General features: G+C 38.6%; 2 protein-coding genes across 2 annotated transcripts; both read left to right on the forward strand.

The window, feature by feature from the left end:
- The first annotated feature begins 857 nt into the window (after nucleotides 1–857).
- LOC113575367 (interferon alpha/beta receptor 1b-like) lies at nucleotides 858–19,324 on the forward strand. Its single transcript, XM_027006833.2, has 7 exons — nucleotides 858–1,044; nucleotides 5,200–5,323; nucleotides 5,995–6,185; nucleotides 6,295–6,455; nucleotides 12,596–12,743; nucleotides 17,277–17,434; nucleotides 17,966–19,324. Exons 1-7 carry the CDS (start codon nucleotides 987–989, stop codon nucleotides 18,338–18,340), a joined length of 1,215 nt encoding a protein of 404 aa, XP_026862634.2. The 5' UTR covers nucleotides 858–986; the 3' UTR covers nucleotides 18,341–19,324.
- An 841-nt stretch (nucleotides 19,325–20,165) lies between these two features.
- On the forward strand, nucleotides 20,166–25,466 carry LOC113575380 (interferon alpha/beta receptor 1a-like). The gene is made up of 7 exons (XM_035522899.1): nucleotides 20,166–20,340; nucleotides 20,992–21,136; nucleotides 21,567–21,745; nucleotides 21,921–22,060; nucleotides 22,685–22,829; nucleotides 23,367–23,437; nucleotides 23,577–25,466. The coding sequence occupies exons 1-7, from the start codon at nucleotides 20,292–20,294 to the stop codon at nucleotides 23,787–23,789; spliced, it is 942 nt and encodes a 313-aa protein (XP_035378792.1). The 5' UTR covers nucleotides 20,166–20,291; the 3' UTR covers nucleotides 23,790–25,466.
- The last annotated feature ends 833 nt before the right edge of the window (nucleotides 25,467–26,299 follow it).

Raw genomic sequence — 26,299 nt, forward strand, 5'->3', positions numbered from 1 at the left:
AAAATCAGAAAAAGAATTCTATGGGAAAATTCTTTGAGAAAATAAAGCTATAAAAATGTACATATGTACAAACTGATTCTCAGTTATGCACTTAATATTAATATAGGCTGTATTATAAATTGATATTTTATTTTGATTCTCATATTTTGTGCCAATCCTTACGGTCGTCGTGTGAACAGTATCTATGTAGTGGCCAAGAACTATAAGCTTCATATCCATAGTCCTCTCCTGCAATGGTTGAATAAGCACCCCTTCTGAAAAAAAGTCTTACTGCACTTGCAGAGTAATCGGTTCCTGTTCTAGAAGTACACTTGCACTGAATCTTTGTCTTTATTATAAGTTTCTTTCCTTATCATACAGCAATGATAACACATGAACATGCATTGTGTCCGTGTGTTGAGGTTAGGTTGAATCGAGATGAGAGGCAGAAGCGTTCTTTGCCAAGTTGAGCATACAATACACCAGGTCTAATTATTTATGGACAAGAATGCAGTGTGGTCATGGGTACAAGAAACATTCTTTTGTGAAATATTCTTTTGTGCTGCATGCCCAATATGACTAATAGGTTATAAAGGTTAATAATAGAAGTTGATGCTAGGTAGAAACATGGGACTCATCAGCACCAAAGCTGTGCCACCAATACAAAAGTTGTAGGTTTGGTTCCCAAGGGAGTACGTAGTCTGGATAAGATCGTCTGGTGAAAATGCAAAGCACTTGAATCGGATTTGTCGTCTTATTAATATCCTTTACTGCAGGTGGCGGTAAAACACTCACGATACAAGATTGGGTAACTCGACTAAGTTACCAGGAGGAAGAAGAAGGTAACGCGATGCTATGACGTACCAACGGGAATTACTACCGCCAAACAAACTCCGTGGTGTTGTTCCTCGCGTTGACTAATCCACGTACCTTATGGTTACTTAACTGATGTATATATTCATAAAGAAAGAAGCATTTACTTTTTTGCGGATATACTTGAAAGAAGTATGAAGACGCTCACCACATGGAGTGTTTTGTTTTTCATCTTCGGTTATTCGCTGGTCGGTAAGTTAGCTAGCTAAAGCATGTCTATTATTATTTAACCTAGTCTCATCCTAGATCACACAGAATGTGGACCGATTCCATATTTGTCCTGTGTGTCGCATATCTCCAAACCTACTCTTCAGAGTTTTAACCGCCGAGCAGACGCACTCAGTCTGTTTTAGGCTACAAAATACCAGTATAATGGAAAATGTAGTGCGCAGTTAGCTTTTCAGCTGGATCTAAGAGGTATGAAGTTGTAATAAGCGTGATTGAAATGTGTACACACTAGTGTACCTAGCTAGGGTGTGCCGCTGTCGCTGTTTGTAGTCCAAAACACACAGTGTTGGCTAAATAGTCATTACTACAGGGGAAATATGATATTAACTGACGAAGTAAGAGGATTACAAAACGGGTGTTTTTATTCTAAGTGGCATTTGTCTGCGGTAGTTCCGTAATAGTCCCCTGCAGGTTTGCTTTGCATTTCGGTAGATATCTTGTGGTTCATTAATGCCTGTGTGGCTAGCGATCTGATCAGGGATGGGCTCTCAACACCTTGTTGTGGCCAATACTGGTACCAGTAACTTTATTTTTTGACACTTGTAGTTCACGGTACAGGGCTCGTCTGTTTCTGAAATGCAAGAACGGCTAAATGTTAAACGGGGGTTATTCATCATATCAAAAATGACAGGCACACCAGTGTTGATTCTGGTCAAAGTAGGATGATGACGCAGAAAAATATGAGTTTCTCACTTTAGCTTCAAGTGAGGTTGTAGCACAGCAATAATGATGCTTTCTATAGTGAACATGTGACACAAATCATATTTCACTAAACAACATTATTCATTAATATTAATTTATATTTAATATTGTCTCAATGAATAATATGAGATACTCTTACATGGAAGCAGATAAATTACACAAACCGTGTGCTTGAGTGAGGGATACCCGTGTTGATATATATTCGGAACAGCAGAAGTCGTTTAGATTTATACTTGAGTTAAAGTAGTTGTTTTTAAAATGCAAATAAGTCAAACTGTTATGGTTATGTATACAATTTCTATTTATGAAGCCTGTTTCCCAAGAATGGTGTCAATCAGAAACAGGTTTCCTTTCAAACTCACATAACTCTACTTCTTATGGCATGCTGGTGATAGTTTCACCACAAAGGATCTTCACAACTATGAAACAACACAATGGAAAAATGTCAGACCTTTTATATGCATGAAAAACACCATTTGACAAAATATGACAAAACACAAGGGTCAAAAAATGAAACACAGGCAGAAAAGATTCAAAACCAGACAAATCAATCTTCGAATCCACACTCAGTAGTGCAATGTGAAAACAAGGCAAGATATTGCAGTGTCCTACTCTTAAGAGCAGACTTATATACTGCACTGATGATTTCCTAAATGAAAATGGGTGTATAGAAAGAACTAAGGTTCAGGCAAGATCAGCCTCTCAGGTCATAGAGAGGAATCACTGGGTCGATGTCACATCTTTCTTGGATACCAAAGACTTTCACAGTATTGTTTCAATATAAAATACATGGTATATGGCAGTACCACATGTAAACTGGTTATTTAAATTTATCCATGAATAACACTTTCAAAGTGTAAAATTCAAGTTATATCATTTGTTTTAGGCATCATTCAAACATTTGACTGAACAGTTGTAAATTTTATGGGCTCAATGGTTCATGGTTGTTCTGGGTTGTTAAAGCCACCTAATGCCACATTTTACTAATCTGTGTAGTGTGCACACACATTTAGACAACACTTTATTGAGCCTGAAGGAAATTGCAGCGTCTCAGTGCTGTACAAATTGCACAAGTAAAGACCTACATTAAATATAAATAGAATAAATTGGACAGGGTTGTAGAAGTGAGTTGCAGAAGTACGAATGTGCAGGGCTGTAGAAGTGAGTTAAAGAGATACAAAAGTGCTGTATAGGTGAACGTTAAACCTTGATATTGTAAGAATTAGCAAGGTCTATATACATATAAAAATTATGTATATGACTTGTGCAAGAGCAGCCATGGAAGGTGTTCCTAGGACTGCAAATATCAGTATTTCATTAAGAAGGTATTGCACTTATTAAGAAACATATTAAGTGGTAAAACATATAACACAAGTGAGAAATTATATACAGAAATGACTATGTACATGATATACACATGAGCTGCGGAGTGATTATTGCATCAATCTAGTAATTAAAAAGTGAAACTCAATAAAATTATTATTAACAATAGGAGACCGTGACAATTGGTCAGACTAGAGTGTAAAAATAAAGTGGACTTAGTAGCAAGTAAAAGTGAAGGAGTGCATCATAATGGTTATAAATAATATAAACGATAGTGTGAACTTGACATGTAAGAGTATGGTGTAGCTTAGCATAGTACAGACAGCAAGAGTTTAGTAGTGTCCCTGCACAGAGGAGACTCATTGTAGAATCTTATTGCCATGGGGGGGGGGAAAAAGATCTCACATTGTGCTCCTTCACACAGTGCAGCTGTATCTTCTGCTGAGTGCTTCTCTGTTTGTCCATTATAGTGTACGGGGTGCATGATACATTGTCTGTAATGGCCAGCAGCTTATTAAGAGTGTCCAGTTTGACTCCTACAATATATCTTGGTGCTGCATTTGACGCTGTAGATCGCAAAATACTTCTAGACAGGTTGGAAAATTGGGTAGAACTATCATGAACTGCCCTCAAATGTTTTGTGTCTTTTTGTCAGGATCTGTATTTATGAATATGATAAGATGGCTATAATGTGTGGAATTCCCCAGGGATCAGTTCTTGGTCCGTTTTTATTTTCTTATGCTCATATTGGGAGCATATATTGTTTATCTATATATGATCCTAGTAGGCCTAATTCTACAACACACACAAAAATTCCTATCATAATTATACAGATCATTCAGACACAATTTATTCAACTCTCTTCAACGGATGATTACAGCCCAGTAGACACATTCTGCCTATGTGTAGAGCACATCAATAACTAGAAGATGTAATGATTTGGCAGCAACTCAGAATTGGTGCAGAGTTTGACTCTAGGGATCTAAAACTAAAGACCTAGTCAGAAATATCAGATCTAATAAACTCAGATCTCACCTTTTACTAGCCACATTCACCAACTGATGTGCTGAAAAAAGTACTCTGGGCCTAATGAACCCTGTAACTTTTTTATGTCCATGTATACAGGCAAAAATTCAAATCAAACATGGTGAAGTAGTGTTTACCTCCTATGTTACACATAATTGGAGTCTCAAAAGAACTTGGATGTACCCAAAATGTAGTGATTTTGGGAGGGCTTGTCCACCTGCACGTGATGCCTGCTGATTCATCAAGTCTTAAGACGTAGCAATTTCCATGTCGGACACAGATGCAGCTGTTAAGTTAACTCACATTGGAACCTCTGTAGAACGTTGTGAGGACGCACATGGGCAGGATGGGCATTTGTATTGGTTATTATTTTTTGCACATCCAACATTCATTATAGAAAAAAAATGTTGCATTACATTGTCCAATTTCCAATTGCATTATTTAAGGAGTAAAAAAAAAAAAAAAAAGAAAGAAATGACCACGAGTTTGAAAAATATTGGGATATTTTTGCTGTATTGCCTATCACTGGCTTGTCGCATATCATCAGTGTCGCTGCCCATATGGCTGCAAAAGCCCAGGGCCCAGTTACAGTCCCCAGGCATAGTGTCATCTGCTTCTGTTGGTTTGATATGTTGAATGAGCTGAAGTCTATAGCAACATTCATATGTTTGTTTTCTTTTGGTCCAGGTGGAATAGGGCAGGATGGAGAGTAGAGAATGTGACCTCATTAGTGAACCAGTTAAGAGTTACAGAGCTCACGTGAGATGGGAGGTCTGGCTTTAATGTAGCCCATAAGCAGCCTCTCACAGCTCTTTTTGACAGCTGACCACAGTGTGATAGCCCTTCAGAGAGGTCACTAAGGACTCCTTTGGCACTGGTGTGATGGTTGTGGATTTGAAGCATATAGAGGCAAGCACGGAGGGAAGATATTTGTGAGGACAGATAACTGTTCTACACATTCCCTACTGAATATTTCAGTCCAGCATACAAGGCACCATCAATCATACTAAATTGGGCTTTTCTCTGCACCCCTTCTCTCTCATTCTCCTTTTCTCTTTATTTCTGCAGTGTGTAGCGAGTTACCCAGCCCTGAGAATGTCACACTTGACACTCTCAACACAAATTATGTGCTGAAATGGAACTGGGATGAAGACAACATAAAAAGGATTACCTTCACTACACAATACCTTCCGTAAGAGAATGCCTGCCCACAGTTTTATTCCTCTCTTTTGCTTTTCTTGAAATTCTCTGATGTGTCAAACGATACTGCAGACTAGGAAACTCTCTTCTTTCAAGTATCACACATCTAGTGCTAAACCCAAATGGAAGGCTAAGATTTCATATTACTATACCATGTAAAACCACTGATGGATTAAAGCTTCATGTATTGGGCCTAGTGCTTTCCTAATACATACGATTCAATGATTTTAAAGATTTCTCTCTGTGTCTCTTTAGTAAAAATATATACAGGCATACCCTGAACCACAATATTTTTTATCATTTAAGGCCTTTTATAGGTGGTAAACTATGAATATGAATATGCTTATGCATAAAGTTTGCTTGTGTTAACAATAAAATGAATGTAAAATGTTAACTTTACATTCATTTTATTGTTAACACAACCAGAATTATAATTTAAAATTATGGTTTAAAAATGTTAATATAATTTTTAACACATTTGTTTAAAACACAACTGAGCATTCAAAGCCTATATGCTTAGCATGCGGCTCAGGTATCATCAGTGTTTTTCTGTTCCTTTCTCAAAAGCCCCCCTCCCCTTTTTTCGTCTCACCTGCCATCCTCACGTTATCTTGCTTTTCTGCTTTTCTAACTTTTTTTTTTTCCTGTGGCCTTTCTCTTCAGGAAGTTTAAGATTACAAAACCCAAGCATAAGCAGAACTGGAAGTCAGCATGTGGTGTGACATTTAAGCACATCTGCGACTTTACTGCTGTGCAGCTGCATTATTATGGTGTGTGGCTGCTGCGTGTCAGAGCTCAGAGTGGCAAGCTCGTGTCCAACTGGGTCCAAATTGAGTTCTGCCCCGACCGAGATGGTAAGCTCTGCTAAAGCCTCCCCTGCTACTCGCTAAAAAGTATTGCCCATCTGCATATGTAGACTGGTTTTGTCTCCTGACCATATCACTTGTTGCCTTCTCTGTGCAGCCCAGCTAGGTCCACCCTCCAGAGTGGATGTAACTCCTGTTAATGGCCACCTGCAGGTGTCCATCACTGACCCTATGACCAACACCAACATCTCCATGAGAGAGTTGCTCCCCAACCTGTCTTACCTCACACAGTATTGGGAGCACCTTTCTCAGACGCAGGTCAGTGCGGCGTATGCACATGCACACGCTTCCACACAAATGCACATACTGAAAGTGACTGCAAAAGCTTTGATCAGTTTCCCAAGTATGCAGCGCAACACTGAAAAAGCAGTTTCGAATCATCTCTCCCCCAGGGCCCTTTCCTTTCTATGCACATGTTTCATAGGCAATTTAAAAATAAATCCCTTTACTAGACAACTTGGGAACAAATAAAGAATAATGATACTGAACAGGCCTGGTATTTCAATGGCAATTTCCCCCTGGAATTAATAAAGTCTATCGCCAGGCCAAAATAACAAACCACCTCAAAAAAACCAAAAAAAACCAAAAACAAATCAAACTTGATAAATAAAAAGAGATACAATTACTTCCCTGACTATACTATTATAAACAAAGATAATATAAAAACTAAAAGGCAGGTCACCCCTACAGATCCTGTTCCAAAAAGAAAGTTAACCCAAATAAAATAACAATAGTTGGTCTTCTGCAAAAATCAACCCATGCTTGTCAATACAAATAATAAACTTGGGAAAGATTATCTGCCTACACATTATCTGATCCCATTTTATAGCACTGTAGATTGTTCAAGAGTTCAATCAGTGAAAACCCATTGATGCACTGAGACAAGTTTTGTATTTGAGAGAGAAAAGCTAAAGTATTTTGGTCAGTGTGTACAACAATGGGCAACAAACTTGATCCAGTGTATACATCACTGAAGTACTGTAATGCCAGTTTCTTTTTCATGATTTAATTAAGTTGATGTTTCAAAAACCAGAAACGTAGCCCACAGGATGATAGATACCGCTTGAATCGTCTTGCAAAAGGACCACACCAACCTGTCACATTGGCATCTACCTCCAACTTGAAGGGTCACAGAAAATCTGGAGCAGAAAGCACAGGAGCACTACTAAGTAACGATTTCACAGAGTCAAATGAATCTGACACTCATTACTCCAAACAAACACACAAACAACCAACTAAATTGGTCAAAGGTAAAACCACATCAGAACAATTTATTTAAAACCCACAGTAATAATCTGCCATACCAAGGAATCATCTGAGATCCTGTTTCTTATGTGGCACTGGGAATTACATTATAACCTGCAGTGTTGCAGCAACTGGATGAATATGACCCTAAATAAATTTGCTTTCCCAGGTAAGTAAACATAGCCTTACCAAATTCACATTTAGCCAAATTTAAAGTTAACGGAGCTTGTTGCAATTTATCAAGTACAGCATAAGTTATTTTTAGATGATCTGTCCAACTAAAAGAATGTACAACACCATCCAAATAAACCACTCAGTCTGCATTCCCCAACAATACCAGAGCCATTGAAACATTGCTGGTTCATTTCAAAATTCAAAAGCTATTACCATATATTCAGAAAAACAATGTGGCCTCACAAAAGCAGATATTTCAGCTGCACAAGAAGACAAACGCACCTGCCAGTAGCCTTTAAGCAGATCAAATTTCGAAATGTATTTAGCAACACAATCCTCCGGCACAGCATGGTGAAGGAAACAAATTTGTCTTAACTGTATTAACTTTCTTGTAGTCAGTGCAGAAACACACAGTACCATCTGGCTTTGGCACTAAAAAACAAGGAGAACTTCACTGAAGCTCGGAACAGCCAAACCGTTATCAAGGAGATATTCTATCTTCTGCTGCATCAACTGCCTTTTTTAACACCCAATATACATGTTTTATATGGGCTCATTCACCAACATAAATGTGATAGGTTAACACGTGAGTATGTGAAGGTATATCAGAAAATCAGGGAGGATATGATTGCGTTAACAGAATAATATCTTTCTGAATATCGATTGGTACATGAGACAAATCCATTTGAATCTCAGAATTCTGCAAATGAGTAGCAACTACAGGAATACTGCACATGCTTAAATCCTGTTTAAGATAACACAGAAATGACAACAGCAGGTAAAACAACACGTTTTATGTCTGGAGTATCCTTATCCCAAGAAACATGGGGTTTTAATATATTAATGTGCCACACCTTAGTACTGTTATTCCTGTCAGCAGTACGAATAATATAATCAGTCTCGTTTACATTGAACTAATGAGGAACAGAAAACTGTGCCTGTAAAGCTGAACCAGGAATATGAAATAGTGTTGTCTCTATCACACTGTTTTAAGATTTTAATTAATTTTCAATCCCAATGGCTAAGGTTATTTGGGGCGCCACCCTTATTAACGGAAAATGTATTAATTTTAATTAATTTATTAATGATTAATAATTCAGTCTCAACTCATGAAAGTTGCTAAATCGATATGTGATGTTCTAATGTTTGTTAGACAAGAAAATCACTCTTGGCTCATATATGTATTACATCGGTGAGTCAAAAGTGATAGTCTAATGGTTGAACTGGGAAAACATGCACATCCATCACTGACCAGAAGTATTCTGATCACTAGAATCACTATAATAACAATCATAAGAATGCAACCAATAAAAAATGAACAGAAATGATTTGTGGAGAATAAAAGTAGCTTACTAGGCTAATAAAGAAAGAGAAAACAGGTTTTAAGCAACCTGTGGGAATGACCGTGGGAATGACCAACTGGGAAATCTACTTATCAACCAAACAAGACCAACAAAGGAAACTTATTAATCAAACGTGATTTGTGATGAAAGAGCACGGCTAAAGTATAATAAAAGAATTGGGAGAAAAAGAAAATTATTGTGAAACAGCTGGAGAGAGAACTAATTATAGGACTGAGGAGGCTGGATCACAGGTCAGAGGGAAGAGTTAATTTGATGTACAAACAATAAATGTACTATTGATACCAACTGGTAATGTAAAAAGGCAAATGCCTGTTTTTAAGACTCGCTGGCATTCGACCATGTAAAACTGTCTAGGTTGCACTGATGGAGAGTGCTCATTTTCCATTGATGCCGTATGAATGGTGCTGAAAGCGAGTGTCCATCTTCCATCAAACTGCTGGGATGGCATTTGAGTGTGTCCGTTTTCCCCAGCATTCCCTTTCTGAAGCAGATGTTTTGGATTTGCTGCTGCCTGCAGCTTTAATCAACACAACCAGACAGGTTTGCTTGATATAAGCTGTGATGAGCAAATTCCAACAAATACAAACTAACAATAAGAAATTGGTAAACAAACAAATCAAAAATGAATAAATTAATTAAGAGATTAAAATCTTTCTATCTGCTTAGCAAGAGGTTATTGACTTAAAAGGAAAAATTCTTGGCCTCTTGGAGTCTTGGTCTCCCCTCACAGAAAGACCTCCCCTTTAGTTTTAGTGGGTCTTTGGCAGCTTCACACCTTGTACCACACTGAGAAGTGGGTCAAACTTAACAGGTATATGTTTGTAACTGGGAATGCCTTGTTTATGCATATTTTAGTAGCCTTTGTTTTCACAAGGGGGGGGGGGGGAGAATTTCTGAAGAACATATAGGAATACATAGAATCCATCATGAATCAGTTAAACATTTACTACCAATTTCTACCTCCTGGTCATAGAATGATATTTGCACAACAAACCCTGGGTAGAGAAATTGGATAATCAACTTAATTATTAATTTGCATTATTCATTATAAGTAAGGAACAGGTAATGGACAAAAGTGAAACAAAAGAAACCTCAATTAATGGGAGCAAATGTCACAGTTTTGAGATTATGTTAAAATAGCCACGTGTTACTGGCTGATTATCAAATGACATCATATTGGGTTAAATGGCAAGTGGTTAGTTTGTGAGTCTGTAGGAAAGAGAAACATTTATTTGAACATATATCTGTGGGATGAGAAAAGTTGGTTGTATTGATAAGGGTTTGAATCTGATGGAATTTATGCTCACAATTGCTTGGAAGTATAACCAGGCTGGTAAAAGAATCCTGCATTCCAGTCTGTGGGTTTTATGACACCTGTGACATCTTATGAAGGGTCAGAAAGCCAGCAAGCTGAAGCAAAGGAGCTCCCTCATCCCAGTCTTTATTCAATCCCAAAAAGTAGGTATGCAACATCAACTTCAATGTCTGATGAAATTTTTCCAATGTGCCCTGATTCTCAGGATGATGAGCACTGGAAGTCACATGTGTCATTTGAAACCAAGAAAACACTTGCTTAAACATCCAAAAAATAAAATTTGTACCTTGGTCTGGTTGTACTACTTGAGGGAGTCCAAAAACAGAAAAGAACTTGACAAGGGCTTTCACAATAACTTTTGCTTTTAATGATTGTATTGGTACGGCCTCTGGATAATGAGTTTTTGCACACTTTATTGTTAGCAAGTACAAGTTAGCAGACTTAGTTTGCAGCAAAGGACCTACACAATCCAACATCACTCGTTCAAGAGGCTCTCCCATAACAGGGATAGGTCGAAGACACGCAAAAGGAACAAACTGATTTGGCTTCCCTACAAGCAGGCATTTATGACATGATTTACAATATTTTGTCACATCTTAATCACGTTTTTAATCTGGGCCAACAAAACTGCTCAAGATGGGGGTTACCCCTAAATAACCTTGCAGAATCATGGTCATGACCCAAACTTCCATATGAAATTTCTTAGGGACAACTAACTGATTATGAATGGGGATCAATTTTTCACTCAAATCTTGTGGTGCCCATTTACACATCAGCAATGCACCATCCCCCAAAAGTATGATACAGGTTTCTCACACAAGCCTTCCTTATTTACCGTATCTTGCAAGGAGAGCAAGCCCTGAACATGATCACACACTTTCTTATTGTTCCTCTCCATTCTTTTGCTTTCTTTGCCTCCCTTGCTGTTCCTCAGGCACACCCTTCCTGAAAGGCAGCTAGCTCATTCTTGCCGTCATGTATGGCAGCTATAAGCATGCGCGTGGGTCCTGTTCTTCAGATCTTGTGTTCTGTCCCATTCAGGGTAAGAAACTAAAGTTCAGCATTATTAAATTTGGACATAATCTTGGACATAAGGGATAATGGTTCAGACAAATACATTTGTTGCCATAACATTTATAGATAATATAAAGCAAGCAACATGTATAAAATTCCTTCGAAAGGCGACAAAGGAAGCTGCATATCCACTGACCCACAGAACCCCACTAAAGATTCTACACCTACACCTATACACCTAGTCTGCTTCGTTTTGCTGTCTGTCTACCACACATGGAACATTGGTAATCTGAACAAACCCAACCGCCTTTGGATTATGTTCTTTAGATGCCTGATTTTTCCTTCTCAGCACAGAGCAAATAGAGATAAGATCACTAGTCCCATGGCAATGAAAGCATTCAAGGTTTTTGAATTGAGAAGACACCTTGCACAGTTTTGAACTATATTGTGTACCTTTTTCCAAACCAGCAAATAGTTTTTCCCCATGAGATGATGACACAAAAACACTCAAGACAAAGAAACAAACATAACACATGACGTAACCCCACCCTTCATAGTCCCTCATTGGGACTATTTTGCCTGTGACAAAAACAATATAAGGAAAAGTAATTTGCATTCATTTGACAGTACATTTGATTTGCATATATAGCTTTAACATAATGTCTGTGTCTGACAGCATTCCTGTCTGATGGCATTTGTTCTCTTCTTTCCTGAACACTTTTACTTTCTTATATACAAAGGTCAATGAAGTTATTGTACATGTGGTGACCTATTCAGTGATTGAAGATTAATGTAGAATAAGTGGACAGTGAAATCTGTCTCCTTTCCACACCAACACAATTTACTTGCCCTTTGTGGTTGACTTTAGACTTGTAGGCAAGTCTAGGCAAATATATAGGCAAATGTCAGGGTTTTGACTCCAGCTCCCTCCAGCTTTGTAGCTCCCAACAATTTTTATTTAGGCAGTGACTGATCTACTGTATTAGTATATTTTACCACTTTTATATTGTGCACATATTTTTTAAAACTCTGTAATTTTGCTGTCTATCAAAGTATGTCTCGTTGTTCAATACTCTGGATTATCTAGCCCATTTTTCATTCTGTCAGATTTTGTCATTTTTTTACCTTTTGCCCGAGGGAAGTTTCTGAAGATTTACTTATTCTGTTTTTAATATGAACTGAATTTGAATATTTTTCCTTTAGGAGTTAACATATTTTATTTATCAGTCTCATAAGCACAAGAACTAAATGGTTTCTATGGTTTCTCACTCATTTTGTCCACACAGAAGCCTAAGAGTCTATTGCACCAGAGTAACCTGGTAATTCTTCCTGAGCTGGCGAGCTGGACATGGTATTGCATAAGAGTGCAGTCTCATGAAACCTTCTACAACAAAACCAGTGTCTTCAGTCCAACATACTGCTTGCAGACAGATGGTAAGATGAGCTTCTTAAACATGCAAGCTGAACTAAAATTTTTCATTAAAGTATGAATTTGGAAGTTAGTTTAGTGGGAACAAATTCAATAATTGTTTGTTTTTTTGTGCTAAATTCACAATTTAATTCTATTTGCAAACATGTTGCAAAAAATGTTCAACCTTCAGTCAATTAGAATCAGAATTTATACACTAATCCCCATAGTCAGTAGTGTTTTTGAACTTGAGGGACACTCCAATTATATGTGTAAACTAGCATAATTTCCTCTCACAGCAGGAATGCAGTCAGCTGTAGAGTCTGACCACAGGTGGACATAAAATCTGAGACTGCAACAAATTTGGGGAAGATGTCTTGCTTGCTAGCTATCTTTCTAGCTAATGGGATGCATTCCATAGGCAGTGTTTTAACTTAAATGTGTCTTGGATAAAGAAAATGGTTATCTTATTTAACTATAACAATTAGTTAACTATGATTTGAGGTAATCGGTGCACCACTAACTATCAGTTAAGAAAAAAGGATCACAAGATATTTATAAAGATCACAAGATATTTATAAAGTCATTGTCTGTTTCCATCACCAAGGTCTAATCTACCTGAAATCATCTAATTTGTTGTTCATTTGTTTGTTTTTTTTTAATTATTTAATAAGATTTACTAAAGCTGTTAAGCAAAATGATGCAGTAATGAGTGCGGTAGTTTTGATGTAATTCTGCAAAAGTTTGATGCATGAGGAAAAATCTTTTATTTATAGCAACTGGCCACAAGTTCATCATGTGTAAATCCATAACCTATGCTTACAATACTGAAAACATTTGGGCACCTGTGCAGACCAATGAGGCAAGAAAGAGTAGTGAAATTAAGGGGTGTGGGCAGCTGTAGCCCCCATATAGAAAGCTCTATGACTTCTGTTCTGGTTTCTCTTCCTGCTTTGATTTTTATTTTTGTGAGATACTCCTGGTGTATGCATAATTATTTATGTGTTAGAAACCTGTCTTAGTATTACACGGTTCCTTGTGTAGACTAATCTTAATGATTTTAAATAATAAATAACAATCTTGACCGTGCCGGCTCTGGGAATAGGCATTTCCCCTCCAGATTTTCTCTCTGCCTCCTCAAACACAACGCAAGCAGAGGCTATTTGTCTATTAACTTGTGCCATTCTCTTTGAACCAATCATATGTTCAACAAATGTTCAAGTCGAAGCCCCCAGTGAGCAAGCCAAGGGTGAGAGTGGCAAGGAAAAAGTCCTTGAGAGGAACCAAGACTCAAGGGGTGGGGGGGCGGTTGGGCCGGTTCAGTGTCTGATCTCCTTTATGCATTCCTCAAATATTTTAAGATGATATGTCTTATGGTTTGGCTGACATATAGCTGAGTATCATCAGCGTAGCAGTGGAAACTAGCTCAGTGTTTATGTATAATGTCACCTAGAGGTAGCATATATAAAGAAAAAATCAAAGGCTCTAGAACAGATAGGGTGGGACACCAAAGCTAACCTTGTTGTAAGATGAGTACTCATTTATGTTAACAAACTGGCAGTGACCAGCTAGATAAGATTTAAACCAAGAATGGGCTGTTCCCCTTATTCCAACAGCATTTTTAAATCTGTCTAGTAAAATGTTATGATCTATTGTGTCAAATAGATCAAGCAATATAAGCAAAGAAACAAAACCCTGGTCAGAAGCCAACAACAGGTCATTAACTACTTTAATCAGTGCTGTCTCTGTACTATGATGAGGCCTGACTGAAACCCTGACTGAAATACTTCATGTATCTGGTTCTGATTCAGGTATGAGCTTAGCTGCTGAGTTACAGCTTTTTCTAGGATCTTGGAAATAAATGGGAGGTTTGAGATTGACCTGTGGTTTCACAGCTGACATAGGTCGAGGTTATATTTTTTGATAAGAGATCTGATTACTGCAAATTTGATTTACATACATTGTCAATGTTCAAGGAGGAATTTATTAAATTTAGTAAAGGTTCAATTACTTCAGGTAGGCTTTTCTTAAGAAAGTGTGTGGGCAGTGAATCTAGTAAGCAAGTGTAGGAATTTGAGCACGAGCAGAGCTGTAAGGGCTGCCTTCTGTATCGGTATAAAGGCTTCTAGAGTCTTTTTTGGCCTGGTTGTTTTGATCTCCAGGTAGCTGTCGGATGTACCATTTATTTCTCTGAATATTATTGCTAATGTGGTTAATTTTCTTTTTAAAGAAATTCATTAACTCATTACTGCTATGTGATGTTGTAATCTGAGCATTGGTGTCTGTTTTATTCCTAGTTAGATGTGCAGTTGTACTAAATGGAAATCTAGGATTATTTTTGTTATTTTCTATAAGCGTCGAGAGGAGCTGTTCAAGCGGTAATAAGTGCCTTTCTATACTTGAGAAGGCTCTCCTTCCATGCAAGCTGGAAGACTACAAGTTTAGTGTGGTGGCATTGACGTTCTGTTTTTCGAGTGTTTGTTTTAAATTGAAAATGTGATCATTATATCAAGGTACAATTTTTTTGTCCCCAATTTCTTTTATTCTTAAGTGGAGCAACATCATTGAGTGTGCGGTGGAATACTGATTCAGCATTCAGTCATTTGATCGACTTCTGTAGGGTTTGAGGGTGTCCTATTTGCAAATGATAAATCTGGGTGATTTCGCAATAAATCTAGATGCAGTGGCTGACGTGATGGTGTGTCTGTAGTAGCAAGGGAAGGTTACAACATTGTGGCTTATATGTAGTTCAATTGCAATAAGGGAATGGTCTGAGATGGCATCACATATGTTCTCTATGTCTACACCGTATGTCAGTACTAATCCAAGTGTATGTTCACCACAGTGTGGGTTCACTTATACAATGGATGAAGCCAGTTGATTCTAATAGGAATTCTAATAAAAGCTGATATCAGCGGGTCTTGGGCACCATCAAAGTGAATATTGAAATCGCCAACAATAATCGCTCTTTCTACTAGACTGACTAGATTAGATAAACTTATTAAGAAATTCTGAATATGGAGAGGCGTGTCCCCTTTTTGTTCCTCACTCTTGTACTGTTCATCCTAAGCAGTGAGAGAAAAGAACAACTCCCTACTAGGAGTTAGGCAAGGTCAGTGTATGGGATAGAAGAGGAACCATCTATAACATCCTGACTTACTTGCATGGTTGCACATAAAGTTCAAGTGGATGATTTAACTATAAATGTTCCATTACAAATACTAATTAGTTTAAGACATGTTTTTCTTTGTTTTCTGTATTTCTGTAAAAATACCAGATATACATGACTCCAAAAGTGCATTTAGTTCAGCATAGAGCATTGTTTGTAGCATTTTGTTTTTGAGTTGTCATAATCATAGTTGTTGTTACAAAATATACATTATAAAAATGTCCATTCAGGACTAAATCTTATCCATATGACTTTGATGTACATCTTTTGGCTCAATGGTAAATGTCAGTGTTAATGCAAAGCAAACCAAAACTAAAATGCAACAATGCATTTTCAAAGCATTTTCTGCTTTGGTCTGGAGCAAGGAAACCAAACTTCAAATATTTACACACACTAAGTCCTGAGGCGCAGCTGCACGCTTTGGTTTCCCCGCTCACATACCAGATTGAACATATCACCTCGTCATCAAGTCTTTCATCCTGAGATATCCTGAATCTGAATCTAGCTTTGATTTCTAGTGCCAGTAACACCTGGACAAACAAATGGAAGCAGTGGAATTCGCCCTGCTGCTTCAGTTAGGACATTTCAGTTACAAGCCAGTAATATTAAATTTTTATTTATTTATTTATTTTTTAGTCAAATCAAACATTGGCAGTGTGGTGAATATTAGCTTTCATCAAAAAACACAGTTTTAGTGTTCCTGGGTGGGGTGCATGCATTTATTCAGCATAAACCATCTTCAAAGGCAGTACTTCAAACATAAATTTATAAAGGTCTTAGCATGGGTGTTGTCACCCTTTATTCATGAGCAAAGACTAAGAAAACTAACGGGTCACATACCAGTCAGACTAAGACTAATAAAACTGACTGGAAACATACAATTATCCATTTGCATTTCTGCCCAGCTGCAAAAAGCTGACTTTTTCGTGGGATATCGGTCATTGCGTTTTCTCTGTTCTGGCACATTGCAGCAAAAGTCAAGCACACCCTAACAGAGCTTACCCTCATTCTGGAAGGGCCAGAACACACACACATTTTTGTATTTAAACAAGGCAAACATTTCATCAGTCAGGTGGACGAGTCCCTAGCACTGTGTATCAGTGAAGCAAAGAGTGTACCAAGCAGGTGGAGTAGACGCTTACACTGGGTTTGGGTGAAGCAGAGGGTTCTTGAGAAGGACCATAGTCAGCATATTTGATCTTCACCAGTGTTTGGAAGATTTGCTTTTTTTTAATTTCCTTTACATATTTTAGAACTTTATTATCACCAAAAAATGCCAGATATTTTCTTGTGGAAAATTGGGGAAAATGAGTGCCATTTATTTCGAATTTTGTTTTGTGTGCTGTGCATGCTGTGCTTGCTGCTTACATATGCATGTCTGTGGTTTCAGGTCCTGTTCCATCCTGGCAGATCTTTCTGTACTTCTTGTTGTCACTTGTGTTGTGTTTCCTGTTTGTGGTCGCACTTGGCTATGGTTTCTACAAGTTGTTTACGGTTGTGAAGAACACCTTGTACCCGGCTGTACCACTGCCCGCCCACATCCACCAGGTAGAAGTTATTTTATTCGTTTTTTATTTTAGAAGTGCAAAATGGATATTTTCACATCATTACGATGCTTTTTGTGTTCACTGTATCTGTGAGTCTGTCAGGAGGGTACATGTTGCATACTTGTATATTTTTACACTGCAGCAGCATTTGTTGTATTGATGTAAATGTATTTGGAGGTTGAGAACACTTATAGAAATTCTAAAACAAAATATTCTAAGGTTTTTAATGTTAATTTAACAAATGGAAATATTTGAATTTACAAAACATCAGCCTTGCTTCCCCTTGTTTTGTGAATTTCATTTATTGGAAAAAAAATGTAAAGCTGTATTTTCCTTTAAAACCTAGATTTTTCAATGCAGTTCAGTTTAGGATTATATGGTTTTTATATACACACGAAATATTAATGTATTATTGATAATTGGTTATTGTCTGTTTGTCTTCAGTCACCTAAACAAATGGCCTGGCTGTGCTCTCTCTCTCTCTCTGTGTGTGTGTGTGTGTGTGTGTGTGTGTGTGTGTGTGTGTGAGCAGTACCTCTGCATCTCCACTAGCTCTGACATGCCCCACCTTCTGACAACAGAGTTGGAGGTAGAGCACTGCTGTGATAGGTTAGATGTCATTTCCAAGCCTGCAGTCACTGACATCATCTTGGAGATCCACACCTCAACCGAGGACTCTGGCCTGGGCCCAGAGCACAGTAACGCGCCTCACACACGCCACAGCAGTGGAGACTCAGGGGTCTACTCCACAGTGGAGGACTCTGGCTCGGACAAGTCAGCTCCACAGAACTGGGTGCAGGAAGTGAAGTTGCAGACAGTTAACAGAGGAATCCTCACTAGAGAGCCAGGAGACAAAGAGGCAGGACAGGAACAGGATTTGTGCATCACGGAAACTATCCTGACATAAAAGATTGCTCTTAACTTCTGTTGCATGTTTGGACACTGTATGAGTGGAGGGAGGTGGGTGATTTGGTCAGTAACTGTGGAGATGATGGTCACTATAAAAGAATCCAAAAGAGAGGAATGTTGTTTTTCAGTGATGTGCTTTTTATCAGTGGTATGCTGCAGAGGTACTGTATGCCAAGAGTTGCTGTTTCATTCTGTTCAGGGTGGAACTCAGGCAAGGCAAGTTTATTTGTATAGCACTTTTATATACAGTGACAATACAAAGTGCTTTAAAAAGACATAGAATAATTAGCTAAATAAAGCTTATTACATCCTACCTGAGATCTATCACCTCAGGAAGGTGTTTGCAAAAGTTAAACTAAAAAGTTGACAAAGTTATCCTCTGCCTCTGAAATTTGTGGGCTCAAACCCATTGTTCAATCTTTAAAATTAAATTCAGTCTTTATTTATTTCATTTTTTTCTGCAGCAGAAACCAGTTTAGTGTCCATCACTCTTATGATCATTGTTCTCTGATTTTGTGTTTGTGTCTGATAGTGCTACTGAGTTTTGGAGAGAGCTAGAGAGGCTTGTGGCTCTTCTCCCCTTCCTCAGTCAGCTGTGCTGTGCTAAGATTATCAGTGTTGTGCTTCCAGGTGTCCAGGCCTGCATGAGGCCTCTTATATTCTGTGTCATTACTAGTTAACCAGGCTAGCTGAAGATGTCCTACCTGGTATTATTTATAATAGAAAAGTCTGATTGTCCATCTTTTTTTCCAGCCAAGCAGTTTCAGGCTTATCAGATGTTAAGATGGATTAAAATGATTCTTATAGAATCATAAGCAATGTTTTTCTTTAACATATTCACTTTTGATTGTCTTATATTTTGAAGTTTCTGCAGTTCTCAGAACTTCTGTAAAGCATTATATACACCTAAAACAACTAATGTAAATATATTTTATATACATGCACTTTGTTGTGTTTTCAATAAAAGCTGAAGTAAAATGTTTACTTTTGCATCATATTGAACGCTACAGTAACTATCAAAGGATTTGATTGAAAAGGTTTGATTTGGAGGTACAGCACGAAGATTCTGTCTTACTCTGCACTTCAGCCAGTGTGTTTTGTGAGTTTTTACCTGCTTGTATACTAAATTCAAGCAATACTATACTTTTGAGGGTCATATTCTTTGTAGTCCACAATGTATTGACCTGGAATCTAAAATTAAAGTAAATAACAGCAACAACAAAAAAAAGTCTGTGTTTGAGTTAATTATGGTTTGGCACATTGAGAGCATTTGCAATTTTAAATGTAATCCGTGTGTGCCCAGGTCTGGTCCTGGAGCTCTACAGCCCTGCAGAGTTTAGTTACAACCCTAAACACACCTAGCTCTAATATTAAGATGCTACTGAAGGATGTAACTATCAGACATGCTAAAGTTGCATTAGAACTAAACTCTGCAGGGCTGTAAATCTGCAGGCCTGGACACCTCTGATTTAATCCTTTGAACCTTTTCTAAGCAATAAAACTCAAAAATTAAGTGTTTAAAATGTGTACAGCAGCCTTAAAAGTTAGGATCTCATTAAATTGATTTTATGTTTGACACTCAGAGGGAAGATATTACCTGTTTGTGTACAAATGGCCAAATATGTTAAACTGTGCAGTACAGTTCAACGGGGATTATATTTCGGTTTTACACTTTTTCCCCTCGACTAACACGAACATGCCATATATTGAAAACCACAGTAAAATAAAGCAACCCGCCACCCAACATAAAACGTTTCTGTTGTTGCGGCTGCAGCGCCGTATAATCCATCTCGGCTTGTTCGTACACATCACGGAAGTGGAAAGCCCACAGCCCCTCGTCACAACGGCGGATCCAAGTGGATTCCACGACCCTTTGTATTCGCTTCTGTGGCCCCAATGATCTGAGAGGCAGCGTGGATCCACAAGACATCGGAGCACCTGGCAGAGGAATGCTTCAACACCTTCACACGAAACTCTCTCTGCTCGTCATAATTTCTGGTAAGGCAACGAGACACGTTGAAAGAGAAAGTAAAATAATATCTAGTTGTTCTCCCTCATTGTTCAGATTGGCAGTGTGAGTGTAACAAAGTAATTGTGCAAAGATAACGCATTACTCTGTTGCACTGCGTAATAAACTAGTTCTCAGTTCTTACTGAGGTATTGTAGTAGATTCTTTGGGCGATATGTGCTCACAGGTTTCATTTGCTGTGTAATGGTTTCGGCGTAGCATCCGTTACCTGTCTGGACTAGACAAAAAAAAAAAAAAACTACTGCAGGAAATTACTCAAAAGGTTTTGAGTAATAGTTTGTACAGAAAATTACATTTAAAAAATATTTATTTAAAAAATATCCCTCAATACATCATGCTGCTAGTTCTTTTTTTCTGGCGCTTTAAGTTTGCTTTATACGACAGCTTCAGATGATGGGTTCGGATTGACGAGCAAGAGACTACATACTGGAGGATTTTAAAATCACACTCTGCTTCTGGAGATTTATACACAGATAAAACGAATCATTGCGTGCTATAATGCACTTGAAAAGCAGCGTGCTTAGGCCAAAAAAGTATGTCAGATTACCCTAACCATTAATAGACCTCTCGTACTAATGCTGTTTTTTTTTTTAATTACTTCTGCAATAATAATACATTAGGCTATATCTGTCCCCGAGTCTCTGCCTCGCTGCCCAGCCCCAAGGATGTAACAATGATTCCATTTGACCTGAACTACACGCTGCAGTGGGACTGGACTTCCACAGAACTCAGAAATTCCACCACTTTCACTGCAGAGTATGCCTTGTGAGTTTTTATGTCATAACTTTATACTTTAGGTGTAAGCAGGGTAATTAGGTTTAATTGATCTTTGCACATGTATCACTGAGTACATTGCAAACAAAGCCCTTCTAGAAACCAAAATACATAAAAGTGTCATATTGTAACAAAAACTGATAAAGAATTTTAAAAAAAGATCCACCAGTGGGGTAAGCAGAATTGCTTATCAGGAGTGTTAGTTACCTGCCACTTTCAGTGATGGGTGGCTGGGGCATCAAGGATGAATAAAGCAAAATTATTTGTAATAAGAATTTCATGACATAAGATTACTTAAAATGAGTTAATATATATTCCTGATTTTTTTCCTGTGTACTTGCTGATTGTTACTCTGAAGGTAATCTGCATGGTACTGAGAACTACCCGGCAAAAAAAAGTCTCTCTGCACTGTCTTTCTAAGCCAAGAGGACCAACACGAAAACAGATTGTATATAAAGGTGTGTGAGGGCTCATGGCAGCACAGATGTGACTTCACCCACAGGCTGGATTTCAGGGGTTCCTATATCATAAGGGTGAGGGCAGAGTCAGGCGGCGAGCACTCTGATTGGAAATATGTCAGTTTCACTCCCGATGAAGATGGTGAGTGCACACACTTTCTGAAGGGCTTGATAAGAGGACTTGGTACTGATATATATTAGAAGTGGGAAATGTATGGGGTCACACTGCCTGAAGGCACTTTACTGACCTAGGTCTCAGAGCAAGACTTGTGGCCTATAGGCAATTACATGGCTGCTGTTATGACTGAATATTGCAGGGGTGCTGGGGCCTCCTAGCCAAGTGAGTATAGAGGCAGATGTCACTATGTTAATCCTCAATATCTCCAAGTCATTGAAGAGCACTGAGGTGAAGTTGCGATACCAAGTCCAGTACTGGGAGCGGGAGAGACCTGCACAGGTAATATTGTGTCAGTTATATTGTGAAGCAAGTTCAAACAACAAATCAAATTGCTTTCATAGTCATGTCTCTCAAGCAAGAGGTAGTTAACACACAGAATACAATATACGAGATGAAATATACAAGATGTACTTTGCACATTGCACTGTATTGCACAAGATATTACAGTAGGCACTACAACAGACACTTTATGATAGACACTATACAATTTACACTGTAGAGGCTGCACAGTACAGAAGACAAAATATTGCTCATTCTGCGATAGAGGCTGTGCAATAGACAGTGTGCAATGTACAGAGTGTACATTAAAGTGTGGTGATTATAGTAATAAATATACAGTACATAGGCAAAATGGAAATGTACATTGTTAATAATAGAGCACGACTAAGAACTGCCTCCGTGATTAACTAAGGTTTAAAAGATGCATATTGTTTATCAATGCCTGGTCATACTCAGTTTAGAGGAAAGTTTAAAGGAGAGTTGCTGAACACTGCCTCCTTTGGTTCATTGTTCATTTGAACACTATTATCTAGTTTTGTGGGCTCATGTTACTCACTAACTTCCTTATAGATTTCTATTTTCTTAAATGTATTTTTATTTCATCCAACACTGTTCCATCTATAGAAACAGCTGAGGATTTATGATAACCCCTATGTTTCACTGGTCTCGCTGAAACCTTGGACAGAGTATTGTGTTCAAGTTAAAGTATTTGACCAGAACTTTGGCATGAACGGTACTTACACATCTCCTCAGTGTGTGTCTACGAAAGGTATGAGGACCCACCACTCCTATTTCCTGCTTATAAACATTTTCTTTTTCTTTTTACATTTTTTTAGAGTTTCTTTTTCTTTACTTTTAATTTGTCTTTATTTTGATCTTTATTTCATCCAACACTGTGTTCCTTGCACCTATAGAAATATCTGAAGGATTATAACCCATATGTTTCACTGGTCTTGCTGAAACCTTAGACAGAGCATTGTGTGCAAGTTTTAGTGTCTTTGACCAGAACTTTGACATGAACGGTACTTACACATCTCCTCTGTGTGTGTGTGCATGAAAAGAATGAGGACCCACCACTCCTATTTCCTCTTTATAAACATTTTCTTAACTTTTTTGGAGGTTTGCATATCAGATTTGCTTCTATTCAGTCTTAATTCTATGCTTTCTTTCTACTTGTTTCCTTTTTTACATTGTATATTATCAGTGAATTGTTCAACTAATTTAAAATTGCCATTTTATATCACTTTTTTAGGTTTCTTTTTATACTGGCAGATTGTGTTTGCAGTGCTATGTATTCTCCTTGTAGGAGCATTAGCATACATATGCTGCATGTTCAGAAGGCAATCTGCAAAACATAAAACCCCTGACAGCATACTAGTAAGAATTTATTATTGTCTCTGCATTTATCATTGTGTGTGCAAATGTTTGGTATATATGTATGTGTGCTCATGTTCTTTGTATATTTTAGGGACACATCTTATCGCTTCATCGTAACAACTCTTCTCTCTTTCCTCAGGGTCTCCCTTTAGATCTTCCCTCTCCCCTAGAGGTCCACGAAGCAACATGTGCAGTAGCACTTGTGACTGCACCCAGTGTGTGGCTGCAATCCTCACAGCACCCCCTGGAGGAGCAGGATGGCACAAGCGGGATCCAGGCTGTCTCTACACTCCACGGGAGCAATAGTTCTGAACACGACTCCGGCTTCGGATCTGCACAAGAGAGTAGATAAAGCAGAACTCGTTTTCTTTTTCAAGGATCTCCTGAAAGTTTCCAGAAGTGGAACTGATGCTGCTAGCACTGTGAAATCAGGGGGAGCAGTGAAAAATGGGAAGTCGAGAGACATCAGTCAGTGCACCCTATCACAAAAATAATTAGAATCAGGTAAGTACAGAGGTAAAATGAGAAGAAATGTTTGTTGTTAGTAGAGGGAGGAAATCTTTCACACTTTCTGCTCCAGAAGCTTAAAGTTACTTCAGATCCACTGGAGAGACCATGGACAGCAAGTGCAGCACATCATGATTCTTTAGATATGGTGTCACTGTAGTGAACATAGACTGGAAATGATCCCTCTGATGAAACTTTGACCTGGTCAGCGTTGGCCTTCTTTCTCCCCTGGCACACGGACAGGACCCAGGACTCCTCTAGCACCATGATGGCCTAGCTGATGGCCACAAATGGCCAAGCTGATGGCTTACCATGCTGGCATGGCTTTCTGACCTTTCCCCCTCTTCTTAAGTGTCATAAAACCCACACACTGGAATGCGGGTATCTCTTACTAGCCTGTCTGTACTTAAAGGAACTGTGACTATAAATTCCATCAGACTCAAACCCTCACCAGGACAATCAACCTTTTCTCATCCCACAGAGAATTTTTCACACACATATATGTTTCTGTTTCTTTTTCTTTGTTTAATTGATTAGTGATGGATCTTATATGTTTCTGTATGTGCTACAAGAATTCTTTTCCCCCGTTGTGAAAACAAAGGCATTAACCAAGCATGCCCTGTTCCCAAAGATGTACCTGGAAAGTTCAGCCCCCTTCTCAGTCAAGTACAAGGTGTGAAACAGAGAGTGAGACCCACAGAAGGGGGGGCTGGAATTTGTTGGAATTTGCTCATAACAGCTTGTATCAAGTAAACTTGCCTGGTTTCGTGTGATTAAGACTGGAATTACATTGTGCAGTCGGCAACAAATCCAGAGCTCCTACTTCTCGGTCCGAGAAGCCTGGTCGTTTCATCATCACTGGCCTTTATCACTCATGCAGTGTCAAACCAGCAATGCTGTGGAAAATGGACACACTCTGTCAGTGTCATCCAGATGGCTTCAGTGGAAAATGGACACTTTCATTTAGCGCCACCATGATGGTTTTACATGGTCGAGCCAGTGAGTCGTAAGAACAGGCATTTCTCTTCTTATGTTATCAGTTTGTATCAGTTGTATCAGTATACTGTTTATGTATCAAAATTAGATCATTAACTCTTTCCACCCCTCTGCAATGCACTCCTCCTCAATCCTTTAATTAGTTCTCCCTCTGGCTATTTCACACCAGTTCTTACTTTTTCTCCTGAGTCTTCCGTTATAGGTTTAGTCATACCCTTTCACCATGAATCTCATTTGATTAATCAATTGCCTTGTTTGGTCTTTGTTTGGTTGATAAATAGACTGCCTGGTTGGTCATTCCCACAGGTTGCTTTTCTTTTCTTTCTAGTTTCTTTATTAATCTAGTTAGCTACCTTTGTCCCCCACAAATCATCTGTGTTAATTTCATTTGCTTGCATTGTTATGTTTGTTTATTACAGTGATTCTAGTGAATTCGATACATCGGTTCAATCAATAGTAGAATCTTACTCCATGATTGTTATGCATGTTTTTGTACCTCTTTCAATAAACTAGCTTAGTTATTCCATTTGTGAGTCAAGAGTGATATTCTAATGTTTGGTAGATGAGAAATAATCAGGTATCAAACTGGCATCTTTTGAGCTAAAACTGAATTATTAATCTGTAAGGGTCGGTGCCAGGCTGAGGCCCCCTCCGGCCACCAGAGGGAGGCCTCGAGTCAGGCACGCCACTAATCAGTCTTAACGCCCAACAGCTAGGCTAGACCTTATATAAGCTCAGTGACCCAGTCATTCAATGTTGGGTCTTTGCCAAAGTTCTGAGACAAGCTCCTAGCTGGTAACTTGAGGTGTGTGAGCCCTCGTGCTACACCTCACTTCTGCGCTGCGAGGGTGTCTGTTTTTACACCTCACCTCCCATCTCCAGTTTCCCCCCTCAACTCTGTCTCTCTCCTAAAGCTCCCCATCGCCATTACAGTTCCTACCTGTTTTCTGGTTTTGTTTGGGTAGTTTTAGTATGGTTTTGCCCAGGGAATCGGGGCTGCCATTCTTACCGTAGCTTCCTTGGTTCTCCCTTTTCCTACGCTCGGCATGGTGTTTAGTTTTTTCACTCTAGTTTTGTCGTCCTCCATTCCTTTGAAGGGCGATATATGCGCAGGTAGCTTTATAGCTGCCGCAGTCTAGCAGGTATTTGTCCGCCCTGTAACAAAACGGGCGGGGGTTAACTCCCCACTTTTGGTTACTTACTTTTCTTGTTTTACTGCTTCTGTGAACTAACTGTTTCGCACACTGGCCCACCATCATTAGCGCGTTGTTGCTTACCCAGTAAGATGTTGGTAGCATCACCTATTTGACCCGGGTTTGAGCCCACGTTACATAATCAATAATAAATTCATTAAAATGA

Source organism: Electrophorus electricus, chromosome 25, assembly GCF_013358815.1.
Source record: "Electrophorus electricus isolate fEleEle1 chromosome 25, fEleEle1.pri, whole genome shotgun sequence".
NCBI lineage: Eukaryota > Metazoa > Chordata > Actinopteri > Gymnotiformes > Gymnotidae > Electrophorus > Electrophorus electricus.